General features: G+C 36.0%; 1 protein-coding gene across 8 annotated transcripts in view; it reads left to right on the forward strand.

Moving 5' to 3' along the window:
* The window catches only part of LOC149426055 (uncharacterized), a 348593-nt gene extending 326683 nt beyond the window's left edge, over nt 1-21910 (forward strand). For all 8 annotated transcript variants that reach the window (XM_089643334.1, XM_089643325.1, XM_089643320.1 and 5 more), the window contains 6 exons: nt 7410-7579; nt 9949-10052; nt 10660-11068; nt 12491-12735; nt 15400-15531; nt 16174-21910. In XM_089643334.1, the coding sequence (XP_089499460.1) occupies nt 7410-7579; nt 9949-10052; nt 10660-11068; nt 12491-12735; nt 15400-15531; nt 16174-16323 (1210 nt within the window). In that variant the 3' untranslated portion in view covers nt 16324-21910. The remainder of the gene's footprint in view (nt 1-7409; nt 7580-9948; nt 10053-10659; nt 11069-12490; nt 12736-15399; nt 15532-16173) is intronic.
* The last annotated feature ends 328 nt before the right edge of the window (nt 21911-22238 follow it).

The following is a 22238-nucleotide window of genomic DNA, read 5'->3' on the forward strand; positions in this document are numbered from 1 at the left end:
AATTGATTGATTGAACGCCTGGGTGGGACACAAACTCGTTGTCAACTCATCCACCGACCGATTAAATTTATTAACATTCAGTCGCGGGTTCGAACCCGGCGTGCGCAAATAAATTTTATTTGATTAATTTGTGTTATTTCACAATTAATTAATTAAAATAATATATAGTATATTTGCGGCACGTTCCAGAGTGGAAGATACTACCAGTATCGCCCTGGTGTAAGACCACCATTCAGAATTGAAACGTTGCTTCAAATGGCTTTAGCCGTGTTTAGTGACTAGATCTGAATAGCCAGGTACTTCCCCACCTTCCTCTTTCCCTTCCCCACTTACCTTCAGCCTCACAACATCCCCCAATTGGGGATGCCATAGTCTCACTGGCTCCAGACGGGAGCATTTGGGACTCTTGTGAGATATTCACTATAAAAAAAAATAAAAAAGTAATACAGGGTATTAACATACAGTAATACAGGGTATTAACATACAGTAATACAGGGTATTAAACATACAGTAATACAGGGTATTAACACACAGTAATACAGGGTATTTACATACAGTAAAACAGGGTATTAACATACAGTAATACAGGGTATTAACACACAGTAATACAGGGTATTAACATACAGTAATACAGGGTATTAACATACAGTAATACAGGGTATTAACGTACAGTACTACAGGGTATTACTGTGCCGTTCGCACAGGCACAAACGCACTGCTTACCCAGCCTTACTCGGACAAAAATAAAATTTATTAAATAAGTAGCTGACGTGTACCCGGCGTTCCTCAAGGACTTATAAATGGTTTGGGGTAAAGTTTTGAGTACCTTCTAGAGTGCATTTTTAAGGTGGAAATAATATGATTGTATTGTAATACGTATTTGTTACACTTGATCGTGCCATGTCTTCCTCGGGCGTATTTGACCTCTTTGATCACTCTCTTCCAAATCATACATTCTCCTTACACATCTTTCTTCATTCATCACTTACGTCTCGTTTCACTACAAATAATTATTTGATTCGTGTCTTTCTCGGGCATCCTCGATTTTATCTACCATTCACTTCACGTAGTATCATAAAATCCACATAAAAAAAAGAATAGAAAAGAAGAATTTTAACATACAAATGTATTTGTTTGACTTTATAGTACCATGAAATCCACATTTTTACTCTTAAAAACTACATAATAATATAATAAATATAATAAGCAGTAATTGTTGATTGAAGTACTAGTACGTATTGAATTATTTGGCTTGTTAGAAATAAGCCGACGTAGCTCAGTGGTCCAGAACACCTGACCGGACATCAGAAGGTGCGGGTTCAATTCTCGTCGGCGGCATTTATTTTTACTCGGGAGATATTTTCAATTTTTATGGATATTTCAGGCGACTAATTATTTGTTATCCTTTGTGCTGTGCATAAAAAACCTTGTCTTATAAACATTAGTTTATCATTAAAAAAACAACTCAAAACTTACTCCAAATCATTCACAACCCCGAGCCACGCCGGGTATATATCAGCTTGTAATCACTAAACGGAACTGTATAAATTTGACCATTTATTCTTATCAATACCATGCAGATGGATATATTTTATTGATCTGAGTGATTGCATTATACAATTTGGCGTGGAAATATGCATTCGACGCAATTTAGGGGAAAAACAGGATGCCGACAATCGACGATAACGCCATCGTAGATTATCATGCTTATCTAATCTAAAATGTTCGCAGAACAAGGTACGTAATATGTTTTGTGCTTCAATTTATCGTGACAAAACGTGGAGTAGTTGATAAAATGCAATGTATAAAATTTATTTACATGCGTTCTTCTAATTTCATAAAAATTGATAACCGTTCTAGCCAAAGACTTGGCACTTATGTATTTGCAGTACCCCTTGCAAAACTAGATTAGCCCAAAAGCATAGTAATTAATTTTGCCCCTAAAATTTACAACACACTTATTACAACTTTTGTTGAGACATTGATACGACAAAACATTAACAATCATAAAAACACATCAAATCTTGGTTAAAATACAATGAAATAGATCTATTTAATTTAGATTTATCTAGTCAACAGTGTGCAGATAGGGAAAAAATAGCACGTTTTGCTTTTCCATCCAACAGATGGCGCTATTTTTACCTGTCATAGGTGACATCCAAATAATATGTATATGTAAATAATAACACGCGTATTTGAATGCAACGTTGTGTCAAAGTTTCAAAACAATCGGTGAAGAACTTTTGGAGATTTTAAATTTTGAACAAACGAACATTTAGGGCGGATTTTTTCTCAAAATTTGAATAATTCATCAAATTTTAAAGTTGATTTTCAAGTTCTGTGAAGGTTCTAATCATGTTCTGTTATTATATCATTATTGGCTAGTTATTTCACAAAACTGTGAAGGTTCTTGTACCGGACAGCAGGTGGATTTACCTACATTATTATTAAAATAATAAAGGAAATTAATATTTACTGTTATCTCGCATTTAACGATGCCGAAACCCTTTTGGAGCTTATCACCGGACACGTATCATGTGTCAAATGGGATTTAACCGTAGTAATTAAAATTTGGTTATTTTTCTTGGTTCCTTAATGCTCTCATGCATCCTGTTTAGAGATAAGAATAATTGCTGTACATTAACACGTGTTGAATTCGAACTCAATAAATATGCAAACAACTGGCACAATCAGTCAGTTGTCCGACGACATTCGCAAGTTGTGTTTCTTTACCTAAGGTACCTCCTTTGTGTTTCTTACCTAAGGTACCCCCGAGAGGAAACCGGCATTTACAGTCGATGTCACTGGCGTAGGTGTCCAGTACAGTTCTAATCAAGTTCTGTGATTGTCAGTTTTGTGAAATAACTGGCCAATAATGATATAATAACAGAACTTGAATAGAACCTTCACAGAACTTAAAAATAACCTTTGAAATTTGATGAATTGTTCAAATTCTGTGAACCATCCCATCCTTACATTTTTATTTATATAGATTACTAGCTGACGTGTACCCGGCGCGGGCGTTGCTGGGGGTTATCCTTAGGAAAAGACATCTACCATTGTGGACTTTTGGACTTTTCTCTAGGCCTTTTGAAGATATACAATTCCGTAGTATATTATTTTGATGTACCTCATAAGGTTTAGCCAGCGTTAGCAATGTAAGTGCCCGAAAATATTTTTTTTACGTCTTGATTAGAAAACATCGCATCGTATTACATACATAAACTTTTCGGAAGAAATTCTCTAAATGATAGTGAAAAACCATATATAAATCCGTTGCGTAATTTAGAAGAACTAAGCGCACAAACAGACAGACGCGGATAGCGACTTTATTCTATACTATTTAGAGATTTGAAAAATCAATTCTTCATTTTGAAAATTATTTTTATGTCTAGTTTAAAATTTCGAATATTGTCGAATTCTATGTTTTTTTTTCATTTCATCTATTGTTTCTACTTTTATATGTCAATTCTATTCTATTTATCATCAAATAAAACGTACACCTACAGCTACAAACATACAATAATAACAATTATAATAAAATAAGGTGACAAATGTCACATGTTTTAATAGACTATGTAATTATGCAATATAAAAACGGTGGTTTATTTTACCCATCTGTAATTTATTTTACAGGACTCTATATCTTTGTTTGGTTTTGTGTGTGTTTTTTTAATAACTGAATGAGTAAAACCACAAAATTGTAATTTTTAATTATTGAAGACATTATTAGCGATTCTCACACGAAAATTTGAAATGGAAAAGTACAAATACAAGTCTGTTTGGCAAGTCAAGTTACATCCTTTGTACTTTTTACAGTATAGCTGAAGTACCCAATGTTGCCCGGATTTTACGCAATTTTTTTAAAAATCAGATGTAGTTTGTTGTACAGTAATTTTCCTCTCATTTTGAATGTCAAATATCCAAAGTTTTATCAAGAAGTATTTAAATTCTGCTTTAAGAGGGGGAAAATATCATGTAGACAGTGACCTTCCTCTTATTTTTAAGATCAAGTGTGCAAAATTTCATCATTCTCGAAATAAAAATTGTTTTATGTGAATAACGCACAAGAGTCCCAACCGTCTGGAGCCAGTAAGACTATGGTATCTCCAATTGAGGAATGTTGTGAGGCAGAGATAGGGGAGAACCTAGCTATTCAGATCTGGTCTCCAAACACGGCTAAAGCCATTTCAATTCTGAATGGTGGTCTTATACCAAGGGGATACTCAGAGTATATTTCATTTTGGACCGTGACAATTTTTAATGATTAACATGTGAAATCACACAAATTAGTCAAATAATATTTACTTGCGTACGCCTGGATTTGAACCCGCGACCTTCGGATTGCTAGTCGAGAGCCTTACCACTCGACCACGGATGCCGTGCAATGTAGATTTATATATTTTTAAATGGTGGGATACTTCATATATCTCGTTTTCTTTGGTTTCTTATATCCGCCAGAAATTGTTAAGCAATTTAAGTAAATTTGAATAATTTAAATAGCCCAAACTTAAATCATTTTTATGACGCCTAGTTTTTTATAATCTTTATTTTCTACTAGCATTAAATTTGACGTATACAATGTATTGGTATATGTACACACCTGCAATAAATCGGAGATTTACAATCTTTTTTGTAAATTAAAATAGTTAGTTTTATCTTTATATTTTTTCATAAGTATATGATTAGTATTATATTATCTTCAGGTGTGAGATTAATTTCGTCAGCGACAACTTATGGGCCCTACGGACGATTCAATTTGGTTGAGCGGTGGCTATCAATCTGGTTGAGTTGAACGTAAAGTTGATCTAAACCAACCAAATTGAGTGGTCTGTAGTGGGCCTAACGTGAACCGAAATAATATTCATGTAAACTACCTACTTATAGGATTACGGATTATTTAATTTCGATATTTACTTTGTATGGACAATGTAAAATCGCAAAGTGCCTTTCTACGAAAAAAATCTTATTTTAGTTTGCAATCTTTTCACTTATAATAATATAAAACATGAAGAACTATTCTTTTAATTTCAGTGAACAGTAGTAATTATTTATTTTAAAAGATATCCAGGGAAAATAAATTCAATACCATCTGTAAATGGGAATGACGCTTAATATAAAAAAATATTATTTATTTATAAACGCTCCTATTTAGAAAAACTCTGCGTAACCTGGGACTTCAGCTAGTAATAATAAAACCTAAGAGCTGGGATTTCAGCTAGTAATAATAAAACCTAAAAGCTGGGATTTCAGCTAGTAATAATAAAACCTAAGAGCTGGGATTTCAGCTAGTAATAATAAAACCTAAAAGCTGGGATTTCAGCTAGTAATAATAAAAACCTGAAAGCTGGGATTTCAGCTAGTAATAATAAAAAACCTAAAAGCTGGGATTTAAGCTAGTGATAATAAAACCTAAAAGCTGGGATTTCAGCTAGTAATAATAAAACCTAAAAGCTGGGATTTTAGCTAGTAATAATAAAACCTAAAAGCTGGGATTTCAGCTAGTAATAATAAAACCTAAAAGCTGGGATTTCAGCTAGTAATAATAAAACCTTAAAGCTAGGATTTCAGCTAGTAATAATAAAACCTAAAAGCTGGGACTTCAGTAAAATTAAAAATTGTAGTAAATTCAGTGAATTTTAATTATAATTATTTATTTTAGAAGGTATACAGGGCAAAACAATGCTTTCCATAAATGGAAAACTTAATATAAAAGAGAATAAGAAAGATACACATAGAAAGTAGAGAAAACATAAACATAAAAAAAAAATCTTGGATATTTTATAGTCCTCTCTCTAGTTGAAATGGCGTAGTACGTAGTGTCAGCGCCGTAGGTTTTTCCAAAGTAGCCGTAGGTTCTCTGAAAGAGTACATTTCAGAAGCACTGCAGTATGTACTCCGTAAGTGAGTACGCCGTAAGTTTTTCCACGTGAAGTGCTCTGAAAGAGTATATTTCAGAAGCACTGCATTACTCCGTAAGTAAGTACGCCGTAAGTTTCTCCACGCGAAGTGATCTGAAAGAGTACATTTCAGAAGCACTGCAGTACTTAGGGATCTTGTAGATTTGACGATAGGCATTATTATAAGCAACCTTCATGGGGTTGCTGTATTATGATAGCCTACACACTATTCTAACGTAGACAGGTGTGATAAATTCGCTAGACAATAATATATTGCTATAATTTGAATGATCGACGAAGAGATACCTGTGCTAGTGTCGCATAATAATCAGCACTTATGACCTTATCAATTGGAAAACCCCACCTTGTGTCTACAGCAGCAAACAGGATATAGATATGGCATAAAAATGTATTATTTTTTATCTGCAAGTGTTTGGCAAATCCTTTATCAACCTAAATAAAGTAACCACGGCTAGATATACTCTAGGGAGTTCCCTTATCAGATCAGCCTGTCTTCAAATGAACACGAATGCTTTTATCAGGTGCTGCTAGATATGTTTTACAAATGTATTGATAAAGTTCGTAACGAACTGCATTATTATAAATATGTATTGTTATTCGTTGTGTAAATAGTAACCTTCTGCACCTGTTGCAGGTTGCTTAATACAACAGAATGTATAATATAATATATATTTTATTAAATACTTTGTGCAGTTTTGACAGGGCCCTTTGAATTGATCGCCCTTCAGATGTTGTTCTATAAATGCAGGGTCGGCCATATGCGGGCGCAAGGCGATGATAATATTTAACACCTAACACATCGCCTTTGAGATTATTTTTAAATATAAATCCTCCAAATATAATTGAATCACCAAAATATGTAGGCGTCTGTTGGTTTGGCAAGAGGCGCTAAAATTTTACTTGCGCCAGCGCCAGGCGCCGTTTGGCTCAGGACCGGCCCTGGGTAATAGTAGTGACATATATCATTGAAGAAGAACTTAACACTAACAAATTTAAACGAAACATGAAACAGAACAAGACACGGAAATTTAAAAAAAAATACGGCCATAACTTGGAATCGAACACAATATCGCTCTCTTACCGGGACAGCGTCTTTAACCACTCGACCATTGGGACCTAATTACTAAACGTCTTAATTGTCGAACTCATATTTCAAATTCAAAATTAACAGTATTTATCTTGCAACTAATTTTTCTTATATTTTTGCAAGCTACTTTTTTAAACAATCACAAAGTTCTAATGAATTGGTTTGTAACGAATAGTGGTGCAAGATAATATTGTTAATTTAGAATTTTTACTTCTTATGTCTCCCTCTATTTCCTTTCCTTAAAAAGACCCTCTAAACATCATCCCCAAAGATGACATAGACCCTTAGGGAAAGTGTTTATACGTGTTTATTCTTGAGTGTTTGGTCCGCTTACCGTGTGAGATGTTCTGACAGATATTGGGTGTATTTGAAGTAACCCTGGTATTTCTTTGTGTTTTCAGAAGCGGCAAGCAGGCATCATGGTCGGGCGGCGAAGCGGGGCCGGGGGCCCCCGAGACGGGGTCGGGCTCGGGGCCCCCGGCCGCCCCGGCGCCGGGCAGCCACAAGGCACGCCAGAAGAAGTTCCACAGGCACTTCCCACAGGCTTCCCTCGAGGAGCGGGTGCTCAACTGTGAGTACCTACCCACATGTTTAACATGATACCGTGCAATTACCAACTGACTGGATCCGATGAAATCATTTTTTTCTTCTTATTTTTTTTTCATTAATGTACTACAAACTCTCCTATTATAACTAACTAACCATCACGCCGTTCCCCCGCAGGGGTAGGCAGAGAGGACGGACCGCCAAACAACTCTGTCTTGGCACACACTCCTTCCCTCATTCACATTCATACATCGTCTCATACATACTCTATTGTTCTGACTCTTGACATGGCCCGACTCAAGTATCTGATTCACTTGGTCGTGCCATGTCTTCCTCGGGCGTCCCCAACTTCTGCTACCATTCACATTTGTATCGTATATTCTCCTTACACTCCTTTCTTCGCTCATTCGCTCTTCATGCCCAAACCATCTAAGTGTCCCTTTCTTGATCTTACTCATTACGCTTACATCCGCCTTGCACTCTTTGCGGATATCCACATTCCTCACACGATCATACATGGTTTTACCATACATACGCCTCAGGGATCTCATTTCAACAGCATTCAATCTACTTTCATCCTTTCTTTGCCAGTTCCATGCCTCACTTCCATACATCAGGGTAGGTACCAGCACTCCATTGTGGACTGCTAACTTCGCTTCTTTGGACAATTTTTTGTTAGCGCCAACTGCGTTCACTCTTCCATTAATGGAGTTACCTGCATTTACTCTTCTTTCAATATCTCTGTCAGCCTTCCCATCTCTCGTAAACATCTTCCTAAATACACAAATTCATCCACCTGCTCCAAGTATTCCTCATTCACAGCTATATTGCACACTGTTTTCGTACTTTCTCTTTCAAACACCATTACTTTAGACTTACTTACATTCATCATTAACTCATTCTTCATGCATACTTCGTTCATCCTAGACACGAGAGACTGCAGATCATCCATACTATTAGCAATATAACATTAGCAATATAATATAACATCCTATTATAACAATTATATAAATATAATATATGAAATACCCATTCTAGGAGAATGGTGTAGTTTAGATTAAGGACGGGTTGGTTCACAAACAATTCACATACATCGACCACCGAATAGCCACATTGTGAAATAACCAAATAAGTAAAGCAAAGGTTTGCAGCTCTGTCTATTGTGGGACTTTTCTGCTCATGATCTGAATATTCTTTCTTAAACGAATCGCCTGGTGTAGCGATGCTAAAATTGAGTGAGGTGGGTAAATTATAACACACCTGTAAAAGTCTCCAACTAAATAGTGTAACAAAATGTAAAATTTTGGAAACGAGCCTGAACTTTTGTTTACTTACCCGATTTGGGATATGTAGTTTTTATGCAGCGAGCAATTTGTAAAAAAGGACTAGTAATTCGTAAGCAGAGTTTATTTTCTAGGACCGAATTACATGAGGACAAATATTTAATTTACATATTGACAAATCACTGAAAGTCAAGTCCGCGTGAATTAGTTTGTTCCCCTTTCCCTAATTGGCTCGTCTATTAATTTACATGACAAATATTTAATTTACATATTGAAAAATCACTGAAAGTCAAGTCCGCTCAAGTTAGTTTGTTCCCCTTTCCCTGATTGGCTCGTCTATTAATATACACGAGGATAAACATTTAATTTACATTAATAAAATAATTAAAACACTTTGTTTTTACCACGATAATCTTTATTTTTTATATAAAGTCAACATGTTTCGAGAACGATGTTCTCTTCATCAGGACAATCAATGTACTAAAAACTAAATTGTCAAGTATATAGAGACAGGTGTGGGTAGAAAAGGAAGTAGTGCGTGGGGGGGGGGTGTGGAGGGGAGGGGTGAGAGGTGGAAAGGGGAGGTGCTTAGAAGATCAAAGACAAAAAATTACAATGGAAAAATGTTTAAGACAGGGTTATTCACAAAATTAATTTGATTATTAATAATATTTAAATTTCTATTGACATTTTTCCTAATTTCTAATATTTCTAAAAGGTCTAACTGAAAATAACGAGCAAGTTAGTTTGTTCTACTTTCCCTGATTGGCTCGTCTATTAATTTACATGAGGACAAATATTTAATTTACATATTGACAAATCACTGAAAGTCAAGTCCGAGCAAGTTAGTTTGTTCCCCTTTCCCTGATTGGCTCGTCTATTAATTTAAACATCTATGAATCAAAGTTTTTCAAAGAAGAAATGTTTAAGGTTTGTTCTATTTCATCATATGAGTAATTGCTTCTTTCTCTCTCTAATTACCGTGCAATTTCAGCGACGTTTTACAGATTCAATATGATGAATAATAAAATTATAGATAGGAGACTAAATGACACTGGCATAATCAAGATGATGTGATTTGTTTGTATTAATAAATTGTTTTTGTTTGCAGATTACTCCTGCGCCCTTGTGGGAGACATCTTGCTGCAGGGCCACCTCTATATCACCAAGAACTACTTTGCTTTCTACTCTAACGTCTTCGGCTATGTCACCAAGGTAAGATTACAGTTTAATGGCTATATAAGAAGGAAGCTCGAGTAGGCCAGTGCTATACGCACTCCACACCAAACTAAATACATAGACATGCTGGAACAAATCTAGAAAAAAATCCTTATGTAGATCTCTATATAGTGGACGCAAGGAAGCTATCCAAGGTTCATGGACCATATGAAGTTAATTTAGGCAACAAATAGATTTAACCCAGAAACGAGAAGTTATGAAAAACTTGCAATTCTTAGTTCTGTTACTATCCAAGAACTATGAAACGACCTGCACATAATGAACTATCAACAGAACTTTCACAGAACTCCAATTTTAACTTTTAAATTTTATGAATTGTTCAAATCCTGTGAAACGATCCGTCCTTAGTTTTGGTGCATAATTCTATTGATACCTCTTATAATGTTATTGCTTATGAGTGCCTGAAAACTTTGACTGACTTTAAGATACCACACGGCAGAACAGATGCATAGCAAATATATTTCAAAAACAGGAGATATAGTATTAGGCACTAATGGCTAGCAGTGTTTGATATTCCCTGCATATTTCTAAGAAAATATAATTAATTTAAATGTGGTGCTAATCACTGTCTATGTATATTTAGTTGCTGATACCGCTATCCTCCGTGGTTCGCGTGAGCAAAGAGAAGATGGCGCGCATCATCCCCAACGCCGTGGGCATCACCACCCTGGAAGACAAGCACGTGTTCGCCTCGCTGCTGTCGCGCGACACCACCTACAAGCTGATGATGCAGGTGCTGAAGGCTTCGCCCGCGCCTGTCATCGAGCTGTCCCCTTCGCCCCAAGAGCTGCGCCTAACTAAAGGAGAGTCCGAGGTGTCGTTGGATGAGGACTCTTCATGTTGCAGTCAGTCAGGTGCGGAGGAAGGAGGCCGCGTGGCCCCCGTGCTCACTGTGGGTGCTCTGCCCGCCGCGGGGCTCGTAGTGCCGCATGTGAGGGATAGGAGCCGCCTGAGAACCCCCGACATCGATGCTCCTGTGCCGGGGCTTGTCAGTAAGAATACTTTGCTTAATTTTTTAGCCTTGCTTAGTTTTTTTTTCAGATCAGTAAGGATTTAAAAAGCATTCTGGGATGTGGGCATGTTTCATGATCCAAAAGTCAATTGATCCTTAAATTTCCAATACAAAACATTGTGTTTCATCAACTTGATGAAATTTAAAAGGGTTTACAATACACAACGTCAGGCAAGTGTAAGAGAGACAGAATGCGTCCTTAACCAGTTACTAAGTCAGTAGCAACACTCATATCTACTAGGAAACCATTTCTTGTGTGTATTATCTATTCAGTGCCATTAGTAATTGGTTTAAACTTTCAAATTTGTTACAGTGTGCAATATAGTTGCGAATATTACAGTTTGCCATATAGTTATGAAAGTTACAGTGTGCCATATAGTTGTGAAAGTTAGTGTGCCATATAGTTGTGAAAGTTACAGTGTGCCATATAGTTGTGAAAGTTACAGTGTGCCATATAGTTGTGAAAGTTACAGCGTGCCATATAGTTGTGAAAGTTACATTGTGCCATATAGTTGTGAAAGTTAGTGTGCCATATAGTTGTGAAAGTTACAGTGTGCCATATAGTTGTGAAAGTTACAGTGTGCCATATAGTTGTGAAAGTTACAGCGTGCCATATAGTTGTGAAAGTTACATTGTGCCATATAGTTGTGAAAGATGAATATTTGGAGCAGATGGATGAGTTTGCGTATTTGGGAAGTATGTTTATACCTTAACCTTGATATATGGCAGTGGGGCATGGAAATGGTGGAAGAAGGATGAAAACAAACTGAATGCTGTAGAAATGAGATCCCTGAGGCGTATATGTGGTAAATCCCATGTACGATCGTTTGAGAAATTCGCAAAAAATGCAAGACTGATGTAAGCGTAATGAGCAAGGTTAAGAACAGGACGCATAGATGGTTTGAGCATGTAGAATGTGAATGAACGAAGAAAGGAGAATATATGACGCGAATGTCAATGGTAGAAGAAATCGGGGACACCCGAGAAAGACTTGGCAAGATCAAGTTAACCAGATACTTGAGTCGGGCTATGTCAAGAGTCGGAATAACAGAAGAGTATGTATGAATGTGAATGAGGCAAGGAGTGTGTGCCAAGACCGATTTATTTGGCAGTACGTCCTCTCTGTCTACCTCTGTTGAAACGGCATGATAGTAAGTCAGTTAGTTTAGAAATTTTTGCATTTTATTGTTTTGAAGTGTTTGTCCAAACAGAATAGGGCAAGAACACTACACGAAGACACTCGTTAATATTCAGCTATATCTGTAAACCGAACTAGCACCATCTATTGGAATTCTCAAACACTAGAATTATCCATCAGGGAGTGGGGGGTCATGATCCTCGACAATGAGAAAACGACTCGTGAATAATACATTTTAAAAACAAGTTGTAAATTGTATTTTAGGTGTGTCAGCAGATTTCACCCGCAAAACCTCCATCCCCGTGCTACTGGCGGCAGGGCGGGTGGGTGGGCGGCGGCGCGGGCTGAGCGCCACCCCCCTGTCCCTGCCCACCCCTCCCTCGCCACCCCCCTCCGCACACTCCCTGCTGCTGCTGGCCGCCACTGCGCTGCTGGTCGTGCTGTTCCTGTCCGCCGGCCTGCTGCTCTACAGGATCGGGAAGGTGGGCGCCCCTGACAGCCACATCGATGTGAGTTACCTTTACAACGCTGGCTGTTTTAATACAATCTACTCCATCAGGATTCACTCAGTATCGCCCTGGTGTAAGACCACCATCCAGAATTGAAACGTTGCTTGAAATGGCTTTGGCCGTGTTTAGTGACCAGATCTGAATGGCGGCTCTTGTATGGAGGTCATTTGGTCAATGACCTCCCAAAATATACTGCAATAGTATTAATATAAAAAAATGATTTAAGAAACTACCCAATTACTAATTTACTTTTAATATTTGTGCATATTCGTTCGGTAATAACGGGTTCCAGTGCCATCTAACGTCCAAATGAGAAGCTACTGTATGTAACTACCATGGGTCACTTTAAATTTTGTCCCCAAGCTATTTCCTTTCTTTCTCCTTGCTATACAGATAAAGGAGGTAAACACTATCATGTCTGACATATGCTTAATATCGTACAAATTTTATTTTAAAAGGGTTTTCAGACATGACCGCGGTGAGATAGAGATATCTACGGCCTAAGATTATTAAGGTATTAGAGGGAAATGTGAAAAAATGTCAGTCAACAGTTTTTGTTTGATTAGTCATCTTGAACTTGAATATTAGTTTAGCGAAATTATGTTTATCATTGTTGACGTAATTTGTATGGAATAATTTTAAATGTCAAATTCTGTGGATATCGTATCGAAAGTAATCGCAAAAAATTCATTGAATCATGACAAACATATTCAAATAAAGTGTCAATTAGTTTATGTTACAAGAGAGAAAAATAAAGAGGTTAAAGATAAAAGTTATAATTTTTGTCAGTGAATTTGCGGGTGCAATAAAATGAATGTACTTTTGCTTTCATTGTTTACTTTTTAAGTCTACTTATAAACAATGGACTGAGTTTGTAGTTAGTGATTAAAAAACTTTTAATAGGAAAAGATCTTTTAAAAGAGAAAAAAAACATTAATTAGTTATATGTGTAAATAATCTTAAATCAAACAATATTGTAGTACCGACTTCAGAATAGGTGGGTACCGGCAAATTAATTACTTACATTGGCGTTTTTATAATATTCATTGCGCATTAGCAATATGTATTAACATTTCATATTCATTCTTTTTTCGATTGACCTTCCACTTCTGGACCCCTAGAGCCGCCTCTGGGTATATTCCCCATCTCCTTCCCTTCCCCATAACCTTCAACCTCAAACATACCCCAATTGGGAATGGCGTAGTCTCACTGGCTCCAGATTGTTGGGACTCTTGTGCGGTATTCAAAAGATGTATTTTAGTGGAAATATGATTTTTCTTTTGATGGATCACATTATGGGATAGCCGCATGGATCAGGGGCCCTAGTACGGTCGATCGATAAAACCCTATACCACTAGGAAAGTGACTAAATGAGGCGGCGATAGATGGCAAGCACGGCCCGAAATAGATATAAAATATACCTAATTAAGCCCGGCGTCCGTCAATATAATTATTATTATCGTTTTTATTGAACGGAGGCAGACGAAGCTCATAGAGTTGAAATACCTCATATATCCAATAAATTGAATTTGACCGAGCTTAGAGGAACGGAATTCAGGAAGTTTTTTAGAATATCACGAATTATGGCTAAAGATTTCATTGACCAATTAACTCCCTTTTAGTGTCAAAAACTATGTGCGAAATGCAAATTTATATTAAAATGAACAACAACAAAAAATTTTAACTCTTACAGCGAAATAGTGCTGTATAGCACTCTACCAGTTTTAGCTGCTTGACGTTTAGAAATGCCTATCCATAGACAAAACCTGACAGTATTGCCATCGTAAGTCGATTTTTTATTTATTTCGTTGCCAATATGCTTGGCTATCGACACATCTGGCAACCGACGTCCTGGCAAAGCATAACATGACGAGGGGAATGCTGCTATTGAATGAACTAGCAAAGAATTTATATGTAAGTGACTGTTCTCTAAATGACCTAAAACAATTATTGAAGAGTCACTTAGCCAAATGCTGATGTGATGTAAAATTGAACTGTAACTCGAATGAATGTTCTGTTGTACAATAAAAAAAAATCTAACGAGCAAGGTTGTGAGCTCCGGAAATCGATATACAATCATCTTCAGTTAAGCCTATTGATCCAACATTTTTAAGTTATCGATTTGACTGTGTGCCCCTGGTGTATACATTTATTTATTTATACTGGGTTTTTACAAACAATCTCACTTACGTTAGAACAATCCAGTTATCAAAACTCAGTTAATATACAAATAGGTACAACAATTACTAAAATCTACTCAGCCATAGGACACATTAATTTTCATATACCTAAATAAAGATTAAAATATAAAACAAATAAAAATAAAAATTCAAAATTAAAAACATATATGAAATAAATATATTACAGAAAAGTAAGAGACGCAAGTAATATATAATATAATCAGTGCAACATATTATTTAACAATAGCAGAATTTTTTTTCTAAATCTATATAACTTATCGACAAAAATATCTACTTCAGCACACTCAATCTTATTATATAGTTGACACATTTGGGTCAGAGGGCAATATTGTTTTTGAAAATATTCAGGTGAAAAATGCTATGGTGTCTTAAACAATGGGAATTGGGGACATTTATTTCTAGTATAATACCATTAATCTCTTAATAATAAATAAAAAAATGTATTTACATTGTTTGGTTCCAGGATAATGTGCTGATGCTCAAGAGGGGAGATGACGTGTACAGCCAGATCCTGAAGTGGCACTCGCAGCTGCACACCAAGTCCGCCATACAGGTCCACGATTTCCTGCACTCGAACCTGGACCAGATAGCCAAGGTAGGGCTTCACTCATGTTACCCACACTAGCCAAACACAATCATTCGCAAGAGGAAAAATGATAAATTATCACCCAGACCAGTATATTTTTTATCTCGCAGTTTGCATATAGGTTACTGTTAATTCTTTTCTAATAAACAATACACTCGAGATGATAATAATACTTAAGTTCGTCTGAGATTACCAGTACAACGGGTATCCGGCAGGTCTTGCTTCCATTCTACAGGAGGCTATAAGTTATTCTGTTCCCGGGAGTGAACTCGTACTGAAAAGCTTGCCTCGATCGGCTAGCATCTGCTGTACTCATAACCATTTGGGTATGACCAACATGTTGTCTCTGTCATATGGCACTACTACTGCCACCTATGCATGTATCTTAAAACTACATAAACTGAATATCAATAACTTAAATCTACACATTCAAATGACATCTGTTGAGTTGTTTTGAAACTAAAACTATTTATCGGATATTCTTAGAATGGAGTTATTCACATCTCTTCATGCCTTTTATCCTCCTGGTATTTTTTTTTAATAAATATGAATTTATAAATGGTTGGAATGTATGTATTCTCATTTCATTACTATGAACTTTTTGAAACCCCTACCCATGTTACAAACCAATTAACATTGAATGATCCCCAGGTGAGGCAATCTCTGGAGACATTATCAACTCTGATCGGTGGCATCATCACCGACAAGATGGCCCCGCTGGACACCCGGCAAGGGGGCTACATCACGCGGCAGGGAGAGCCCAGCTCGGGTGAGAGCTTGCAGGGCAATGCCAATAGTTAACAGCCCCGGCGCTCGGTCCACTCTCATCCACTCCAGGAGCACTCTCCATGGCCAACACTAACTCCCGCAGATCACAATGAAAAAGCAAGACTTAACTTGACAATTCCATCGTATTTACCCTTGTATCGGGCGCGCTAGAGCCGCTAGAGCCTCTAGAGCCCGAAACAAGTGTTAAATATACAAAGTGAACTCGGTAGTTAGCGGCCTGTTGTTGTATACTTGCCAAATTTTTAGTTAGATGAAATGCCATTCTTTAATGTTATAATAATCTTCTTTATCCCCAGTTTAGTTCTTAATAGCTTGTATGGGTGATCTATTCCAGACAAATAATAGGGAATTGAAATAGTGTTTGGGAATCACCAGTAAAAGTCAGAATAGTGTGGGTCGTAGGCCACTCTGCATGTTAAGGTAATTATTCATTAGGACTGTGAAAGGTGGTTACGTTTGGAATAGATTCGAAAATCGGTTTTTAATATTGTCGGCTCAAATACAAATTAAAAACGGAAACAAAATTTTATAATGATTGTTATAGTTTTGAAAATTCATTGTGGGTAAAAAAAAATTTAAAATATTTTCTCCTTCCAGCTGTAGTACCATCTGTTTCCATTATCTTAAAAAAACATTAGTTTTCTTTTGAGTAGGGTGATAAATGTAATACACATTTTTTTAAATATGAAAAATATTGAAAAACTGTTTTTTTAATCTATCTTTGAAATTGGTAGTGTGTTAGGCCAAGTTGTTTCACAGAAATTCAAATTCAAAACATTTTCATCAAAGGCGGCTCATTTTGTTTTTTTTTTAATTTGAAAGGTCTCCGTTAAACGCCGATTCTAAGTCCGTTTCCGCTTTTGAACCAATTGCGATCAGCAGAAGAGGACAACTGCCATGTTGTTAAGCTTGTCAGCTTATTACAATTTGATAGAAAGCTGAAACACACCTAGAACCAGCTTTTAACGGGGACCTTTCAAATGACAAAATGTTGCTGATTACATGTGAATTGAACGAACTGGGCCTCGTGTTGTAGCGTGAATATCAAAATATCAAAAGGAAATTATTGTAATAGCTGGTTTGTTCATGGTGACATAGGAAGCAGAATGCTTTAGTTTTATACATTATTGTTAAGCCAAAGATTACTGTTAATATCTCTTGGCAACCAGTAAGGTCATGTATCATAATGGATCCTCGTAGTCAATAGTGCCAACTATGTTTAAACTCCCTCCCGCTAACTGAAAAGCCAATGGAAGGGCCCTATTATTTAGGAAGTAATATGTTAATCATTAACAAGCAACCAACATAAATATAGGTACGTACTATACACAATGCAGCAAATTGAGCCAAAATTGTGTATTTATAATAGACTCAGAATTCTTTTTTGTGTTGAAATAATAAAATGCATTTATTTGATGTATTAGACGCAAATCTGTATGTCATCTAGATGTAGTTAATCAATCACTTACCATATGCACTTTAGTAAGTTATTGACTAACTCCATCTGTACGTCATCTAGATGTTGTTAATCAATCACTTACCATATGCATTTTAGTAATTATTGACTAACTAGATGGAGTTAATCAATCACTTACCATTTGCATTTTAGTAAGTTATTGACTAACTCCATCTGTACGTCATCTAGATGGAGTTAATTAATCACTTACCATATGCATTTTAGTAAGTTATTGACTAACTCCATCTGTACATCATCTAGATGGAGTTAATCAATCACTTTCACCATTTGCATAATTTCCATAAGTAAATCGCTACGGGTATTTGGGTAATTTTTAGCAAATATATAACTTTATTTTAATCTTTGTTACTAACTTATTTTATTATTTCTGGCATTGCTTTAACAAAGTGGTAGATTGTTCAACGAAATATGAGTACGTAAATGCTTTTATTTAAGAAATTTAAAAGTCAAAGCGTGATTAATAAATAGACAAGAAAATATTCTAAAGCTCATCTATTCTCCGTGTGTATATTTAGAGGATTGTGGTCATTTCTGATCACATCTGATTGAGGGGAAAAAGCTTTTAAAATGTTAAATTCTTCCCCTTGGAAGTAGCATAGCATTTATTTTCAGTATCAATTCTAAAAAGTACTTATCTTTTAGAGTCTTAGCAAAATGACTGTGAAATGTTCAACTGTCTAATACCTATCTGCTAATGAATGCAGCTCTGACTGGGAATATCTGTTTGACAGATCAAGTTACGGAAAAGGGAAAGTATCTAGCTAGAAATGTATGTTGTTTTAACCCGTGGATGTCCTTAAAGTTATATTTAGTCACTAAGATAAGTCTTTTCCTAATTAGAAGTGAAACTATCATAGGTTGGTTTACGAACAGCGGGTCGATGGGTCGGTGGGTCGGTGAGTCGGGTACAAGACACCGACAGGTCAATGGAGTAGGAAATACTAATCAACTTTCTCGTATTCACATTAACGTTTAAGGTAACTTACGACTTCAGAATACCACGAGTATTATTACATTTATGCAATCAGTTACATAGTTCTTAATAATTATTGAATAGTTAGGATTTGTTAATAACATCTCTGGAACTCTGCTGTTTTTGGTCACAAGTTGCACGTTTGTGTTTGAACACCGGTGTTGTAAAATATCTTTAAATGCTTTGCTTTTTTGTGCCATTCAAAGCATCTGTTAATATGATAGCAATTTGTCATAATAGGTTTGCATAATATTAGCCTCACAGGTCTTTATGTGAATGGAGGAGCCTCCCACCTCCCACCTCCCAGCTGGGGGTGTGGGGACCTTTAAACCCTTTCCCACAGGGTTACGCAAGTATCCAATATTTGATGAATCAAACATCTTGCCAACTACCGCCATACATCTGCGCTGAGTTTTGTAAACTTGTCGGTGATGTCAAATGTCGTATTTCCCATACATTCTGATGACAGTATGCTACACTAGCGCCTCCTAGCGGCGCGAGTTGGTTTTTTTCATACATTTTAATGGATTTTATGTAAAATATTTTCTTTATTTTACATTAAAAAATTATAGATATCAAAAATTTAAAAAAAAAATGTGAGGAAACCTACATAAAGCCTTGCTGTTTTTTGCTCATACAGGGCGATATTAAGGCGACTATTATGTTCGTATTAACAGTTATAAGCCAAAACATTCACTTATTTGCCACCATTGTTTAGACACGCTAACTAGAGTCTCTAGCGGCCAATACAAGTAAATACTGCCAATATAGTTGAGTTGAGCGTATTATTAATATTCTAGGGTATTTAGTGACGCCAATCTCCCGCTACCAGCTGGTTGAAGTCGTTACCACTTATGTAATCGAGACTTTAAACATGGCGGAGCAATTAATAAATATATAGTCTAGCAAAAATTACATCCTCGACATCTCTTGTAACAATGAGCGTGCTTTAGATCAATGCTAGGAACAAAACAGTCAATATAAAATGACAGCTATAGCAGTCATGAGGGAGGTTATAAAAGCTTAGTTTTGATGTTTAAAGAGGTGTTCTCGTAGTTTCAGTTGCGATGTGTACGGACTGTGCGCGCCATGAATAATACACAACATTAATATCGGATACTTGCATATTCCTGTGGAGGAAGGGCCTTAGTTGTTTTAAAGTATTTCTTACTTCAATATTTCCCGTGTTATGTGATTGAGCGTAGTTGATAATATTAGTTTGTTGCATTTCTTGCCGTGTCGTTAAGTGCACTGTGCTGTCAACCGCTGCACCGCTGCACTCGGGTGTGGGTGTACGTCACTCGAGTGCAGTCTTATTCATTCTCATTCGCCTGAACAGTTTTTCAGATAACTTTTATGTATGTATTTAATTTTACATTATTTATACTACGCAATATGTCTTTATCATTGTTACTTGATATTTAACATTTACATAATTTATATTCACCGAAAAGTCGAGTGCTTTGTTAGTTTAGATGGAAGCTAAATTATTATTTTACAAATGCACTTTATTTTTTGTTAGCTTTGGATAAGATTTTATACAGAAATATATTTTTGCATATGTATTTATTAAAAAAACATACATAAGTATATTTGCATGTTGCGGCTAGCGGGAGTACCTTTATACAACTATATTTTACCAAAGTCATATTTTAAGAAAACAAATATTTATTTTTGTTTGACCTCTGTATATTTTGTAAAAATATTCTCTTACTCTCCCAATTCCATATCATTATACATAATTAATTATTAGTGTACTTCCTTCACAACAATTACTAACATAATCTTCTACATTCAACAATCAGGTTCTACTAGAGCCAGAGCGCGTGTTTCTTTTTACCATCCGTTCCTAGTACGATATATGCCTACAAAATAGTGCCAAAAGCGTTACTGCCTGAGCTGAAATCAAGACTGTTTTGATGTACAGTGTTCGCCTTGCCATTGACAATCCTGAGCCCTTCGGAACTCAGTTTCATTGTGGAATTAAACTTTTAAAAAGTTAAATCAAAAGATTATCTTCTATATTCGCACATTGGAGGAATAATGTAGGTGTATACATAATCACACTTTTGCAATGTATCTACGAGAGCAAACAAGGGTTGTTTACGTCACGTCAATCGTCGGTGTCGAATGAAAAATCAACAAAAATATTTTAATGCAATACAGATTGAAATTTCAATGTTTCTTATCCGTTGTCAAGTTAGCCTTTCAAACAGTGTTGATTTCATTTCAACATGTTTCTGTAAGTAGAAGTAACGCTTTTGGCGGTGCAGACACGTGCAATATTAATCGTACTACAAACTGGTGCACACGCAAATGGAAATAAACAACCAGACCCCCTAGATATTTAAATCATCATCAATCACTCCCCGTAACGTTTCTGTAAGTTACAATACCTATTACTTCTTGCGACCACGCACCGGAAACCTTACAGGGCCTCCACCAAAATTGTTATTATTGTTTATACAAATTCACACATTCTAATTAATAACTTAAGTTTCAGTCGCTACTTAAACCACGCTTGAAGATTTGTTCGAGCAACAGTAGAGACTAACTTAACGTTAGACCCTGACATTAGAAAGTACATATTATATCTTTAATGGACGTTTATTCAGTTTTAGCATTAAATAGTCATTCCTGTTCACGAGAACCCTGTGATAATAAATCCTTCTTACCATTTTCTGTAAGGAGATGTCACCCACAGTGACGATGTTACCCTCAGTGGCGATGTCACGCTCAGTGGCGATGTCACCCTCAGTGGCGGTGTCAAGTTGATGACGTTGTTATTTTATTATCGGATTAAGTATTTATACATTATTATTATTATAATTACTTGACTACCTGTGTAACGTTACTCTGGGGTATTTAAGGCATCGTTGTGTTGTTCTAAACTATGTATATTTAAATGTTTTAATTTGAATTTAAATAAATGAATTGTGTTGTTGGGCAGCCCTTCCTGCATCAGATGTGGTGGAATGGGCGCCATTGTGATTTTGTTATATTACCCTTTAAGTTTATATGTTTGTTACCGAAGTGTGGAGGCGAGAGGAGTCATGTCAGGACTTCTATAACTTACTGTTTATCTTTTGGTTGATCGTCGTGTTTTTAGAAATTTTAACAATATTTGAATCAATGTAAATTTGTTCAAATTTGTTTGATAAATTAAATAAATTTATTTAAAGAAAACATAGATGTGTTGTTATTTTTCATCCTTTAATTCTCCACTAAAACCTCTCCTCTCTTTCCTGTAAATCAGTGATGGGGAAATATACAGCCCATGAGACTTTTGCGGCCTGCGAGCATTTTTGGTAAGGCCTGCTAAAAGAACCGAAAAAATAAATTGCATTCAGAACGCGAGAATGGTTTTCTTTCACGGTATGTCAGATACATTTTTAAGATATTATAATTAAATAATTATAAAATCATCTTCATATTCCGTGCGTAGTTAAAATTGAGTACAATTATAATTTATGCTGG

This window comes from Hesperophylax consimilis, chromosome 2 (genome assembly GCF_061612785.1).
Source record: "Hesperophylax consimilis isolate HC1 chromosome 2, BYU_Hcon_1.0, whole genome shotgun sequence".
Taxonomy (NCBI): Eukaryota; Metazoa; Arthropoda; class Insecta; order Trichoptera; family Limnephilidae; genus Hesperophylax; species Hesperophylax consimilis.